Source organism: Bidens hawaiensis, unplaced genomic scaffold (assembly GCF_021521415.1).
Source record: "Bidens hawaiensis isolate Kalapana, Puna unplaced genomic scaffold, B.hawaiensis_p1.1 tig00012636_1, whole genome shotgun sequence".
Classification (NCBI taxonomy): Eukaryota; Viridiplantae; Streptophyta; class Magnoliopsida; order Asterales; family Asteraceae; genus Bidens; species Bidens hawaiensis.
The window spans coordinates 82,165-85,784 of NW_027492042.1; the positions used below are offsets into that span (position 1 = coordinate 82,165).

The following is a 3,620-nucleotide window of genomic DNA, read 5'->3' on the forward strand; positions in this document are numbered from 1 at the left end:
CAAAGTAAAACATAGTCCGTGTATGATTTTCGCCTATTGGTCTAGTTTGAGATAAATTGGTTTATAGTGATTTGGTTTTAGGTTCCGTTATTTTTATCATTTGGGTTCAATCTCACCCAGACCTTAGCAATTTGACAGTTCAGTTTTGTTTGAATTGTTTATCTTTTCAAAATCATTAACTGAATAAATTTTAAAACAATGTTGATATCCATTAATATGGATTAACATAATATTTACATGACTGCATATTTGAGAAACAAAATGTAAACAAACAATAAAACTAAAACAGCAGGTTCCAACATGGAACTTCCAAGTTCCAAACCGCCAAAACCGAACCGCATAAGCCGACTTGCTTCGGTTTAGGTGGTTTTAACAATTTATATGCACCCATAGCCTATATCCTCGTCCATATCCTCAAAGTTTTAGTGTAGAAAGTTCATTCACATGTGATTGTGTAAACATTCATACTATTTATGATTTCTTAAAGTTCTCGCCCACTTCAATCTTTACAAGTTATAAGATCAAAGCAAGCAGCAAATTTTATAACCTCAAAGGTTGGATATAAAATCCAGCGTTCTCGTGTTCTTCTATCTCATCAAAATTCGACACATGATGTCCCTCCAAGTCGCGTCCTGTTAACCAAGATCATAAAATAAATTATAAGTATCCAATTATCCAAATAAGTTACCTTCTAGTGTTCAACCACCTAAACAGTTATGTAAATATTAGAATTTTAGACAATAATCTATATTTTTATCAAAGTCAACAAGCCAAAATAAGCCACACAAAGCACAAAGTATGACTTGAATTGTTTGTAAAACTAATAGTTTTTTTGTCTAGTAAAAATGACGGGTTCACAGTTAATAATAATGCAATGTAGAAGCGGGAAACTGAAAGTTGAATTCACGGTTGATGACATCAATTTTAGTTTCTTACTTCTTTACCATAGTCATGTAACATAAAATCTAGTTTCTCTAGTAATTTATAATATTTGAAAAAACACAGAACCAAGATAACGAACCCAAGCAAAAACCAACAGTTTGATACTATGTTTTTGTAAAAACCGAACTTCCAGTGCGTTTAAAATCAAACCGAATTGAATTTATGGATTTTTATTTTTTTATTGAATATGTAAGTAATTTGTAAGAATTTAATAAACAGCGTTACCCAAAATTTTTAGCCCAACTGCATAATAATCAATTAGCTTAATTAACAAAAATATTTAAACCCAAATTCATTATTTTGGAAAAAAAAAATTTGACCAAAATTTTGCAACCACAAATGGCAAGATCGAAAGGAACAAAACATAACCAAACCGAAAAACCAAAACCGAAAGGTTTTCTAAAACTCAAAACCAAATTTTCGGTTTTTGGTTCAGTTTGAGCCCAAAACCAACTCAAACGACCCCTGTCATTGGTATCCACTGAGAACCCATCAGTTTTACAAGAAAAAAAACTAGTTTTGCAAAACTTCTTCTACAAAAAAAATACAGTGGGGACTTACATCTTGGGGACGGATTTTTCCTCCAATAATGCCTTTTCTAATCTTTCTTCAAATGGTGTGGCATGCCACTTAACCTTCTGATCCTACAAACATAAACGTAATTAAAGTCACAAAATTATGATTTGTGAAATTTACAAACTAAATAATAGATTAAGAAGATGAACAAAACTAACCTCACTATACTTATAAGTTGTATTAGGGATCCCATTGACATCTACCCATTTGGGTGTTTCATCAGCATTCCAGTCAGAGTTAATCACACCAAGTATAACCCTATCCCCAGGAGTTTGACCAGACAAATTCGAATCAATGCAGGCTTCATCATTGTTTGACTTTGGTGGTAGCCATGATGACAAAGTAGGACACAGATTTAACTCCTTTTTGTTTGAACTTTCTTGTAACTTTAATTCTGATTGGGGGCTTTCTTCAACACATTCTTCTTCTATTGGTGTATTCAGCTGCATAAAGTTTCTAGCGCTTAAACCCGAGTTCAGATACTGAGATCTATTCTTGCCACATAATAGGAAAACCGTGCCAGGTGACTGCATATCATCGGTCAGTTTTAGAGGTGTCGGGTATGGCGTCGGCTTTGAAATGGTGTGATCAAATGGTGATTCGATTGGCTTCACGGGTGGATAAATGGTGTTAGGTGATGAGTTTTTTGATGAATCACTTTGGAATTCAAAGTGTACAGATTTGTTTTTGTACTTTGTGCTTGCAGCCGGTCCAATCACATAGCTTTCAGCAGAGGTGCTGTTAATGTTTGATTTATGAGTATAATAAAAACAAGAAATGAAATTAAATTTTGAGCATTTGGTGAAGGATGAGTTAATTACCTGTTTGATGAATCAGATATAGAATCTGATCCATTATTCCATTTCTGAAAAACTGTGATTGGAGACTGTAACTGATCAGGATGCTTCTGTAATGTGTCTTCAATACCAGTGCTCGGAATATTTGAACTGAATGTTGATTCTGTATCTTCGTTATGAGGTTGTGAATCTTGTGATTTCTTGGTTTTTCGGATTTCAGCTGGAGTTTGAGGTAAAGTACCACAAGCTTTGAGAAATTTTGCCTGTAGAGGTTATAACTTAGTTCTGAAGTCTAGCTTTTAAAGCCAAGTTACACAATAAACCATATGAGCAACTCAGATTCAACCTTTGCCACATTCAGTTGTTTTTTGAACTTACTACTCAACATCCCTCTATCTATTTTGCTTCGCTTTTGTATTATTGTTTGCATATAAATGTTAATGTAAAAAATAAATGACAAATAATTGTGTGTTTCAACTTTCAAAGCTAAGATCAAAAGTGAGATATAGAGGCTGTGAGCTTCATGGATTAACAACCGAATATTAAAACAATTAAAGTTGAAGACTGAATACTTCAAAAACTGAACAAGAAAAGTTAAAAGGCCAACTATTGTGTTGTACAGTTTTCTATATCGCATACGCTCTGAAACTTAACTAATTTTAAAAAATCTTAAGGAAACCATTCTGGATATTTTTAAGTAAAACAGACATTTAAATTACTAATTAAAGATGTATATAATTTTCCAAACTCTAATCACAAGCATTTACAAAGTACATATTAGCTACAGAAACTAGTGAAATAGCAACAATGACAATTGCACCATTGTCCAATAGTAATTAGTGATATGGTCAGAGTTGAGACTGCAAGTCTCCAATGTTACATTGCATTAGCATAGAATTTGTGTATTTCATCTGATTTTAATGTATACAATTATACATATACAAACAGAAGTAGTAGACTTAGCATATGAAGACAGATCCAAGCTTCTAGTCTCAAAATCAACCAACAAAGTATCAGAATATAACTTTTTCACAAAATGAAAAACTTATGATGTTGTAACAATGGCAGCTGCACTAACGGTGCTCTTTCAATATGTACCATCATTTTACAGTTAGGAAATCTAAATCTAAAATCATCAAATAAACTATTACCTCAGCCCGCAACTCCTCATCCGAGTATGAAGAATCTGTACCATCATACCTCCCTTCCTCACATTGTGAGAGATCCTCATCTTCATCTGAACAGCACAACCACTCCATCAAAACACAAAATAAACAAGCAAATGCAAATTTCTCACAGCCACAA

General features: G+C 33.1%; 1 protein-coding gene across 1 annotated transcript; it reads right to left on the bottom strand.

Annotated features, from left to right (window-relative positions):
• Positions 1 to 449: 449 nt before the first annotated feature.
• LOC143541693 (protein JASON-like) lies at positions 450 to 2,703 on the bottom strand. Its single transcript, XM_077034449.1, has 5 exons — positions 2,662 to 2,703; positions 2,340 to 2,578; positions 1,677 to 2,256; positions 1,504 to 1,586; positions 450 to 632 (listed from the first exon to the last, which is right to left on the bottom strand). Exons 1-5 carry the CDS (start codon positions 2,701 to 2,703, stop codon positions 596 to 598), a joined length of 981 nt encoding a protein of 326 aa, XP_076890564.1. The 3' UTR covers positions 450 to 595.
• Between the last annotated feature and the right edge of the window lie 917 nt (positions 2,704 to 3,620).

Excerpts from the sequence above, each read along its gene's own strand:
- LOC143541693 (XM_077034449.1), bottom strand. The coding sequence starts at position 2,703 with ATGTTGAGTAGTAAGTTCAAAAAACAACTGAATGTGGCAAAG. Across the intron at positions 2,579-2,661 it reads AACAACTGAATGTGGCAAAG|GCAAAATTTCTCAAAGCTTG; the intron begins GTTGAATCTGAG and ends TAACCTCTACAG. Across the intron at positions 633-1,503 it reads GAAAAATCCGTCCCCAAGAT|GACGCGACTTGGAGGGACAT; the intron begins GTAAGTCCCCAC and ends CTTGGTTAACAG.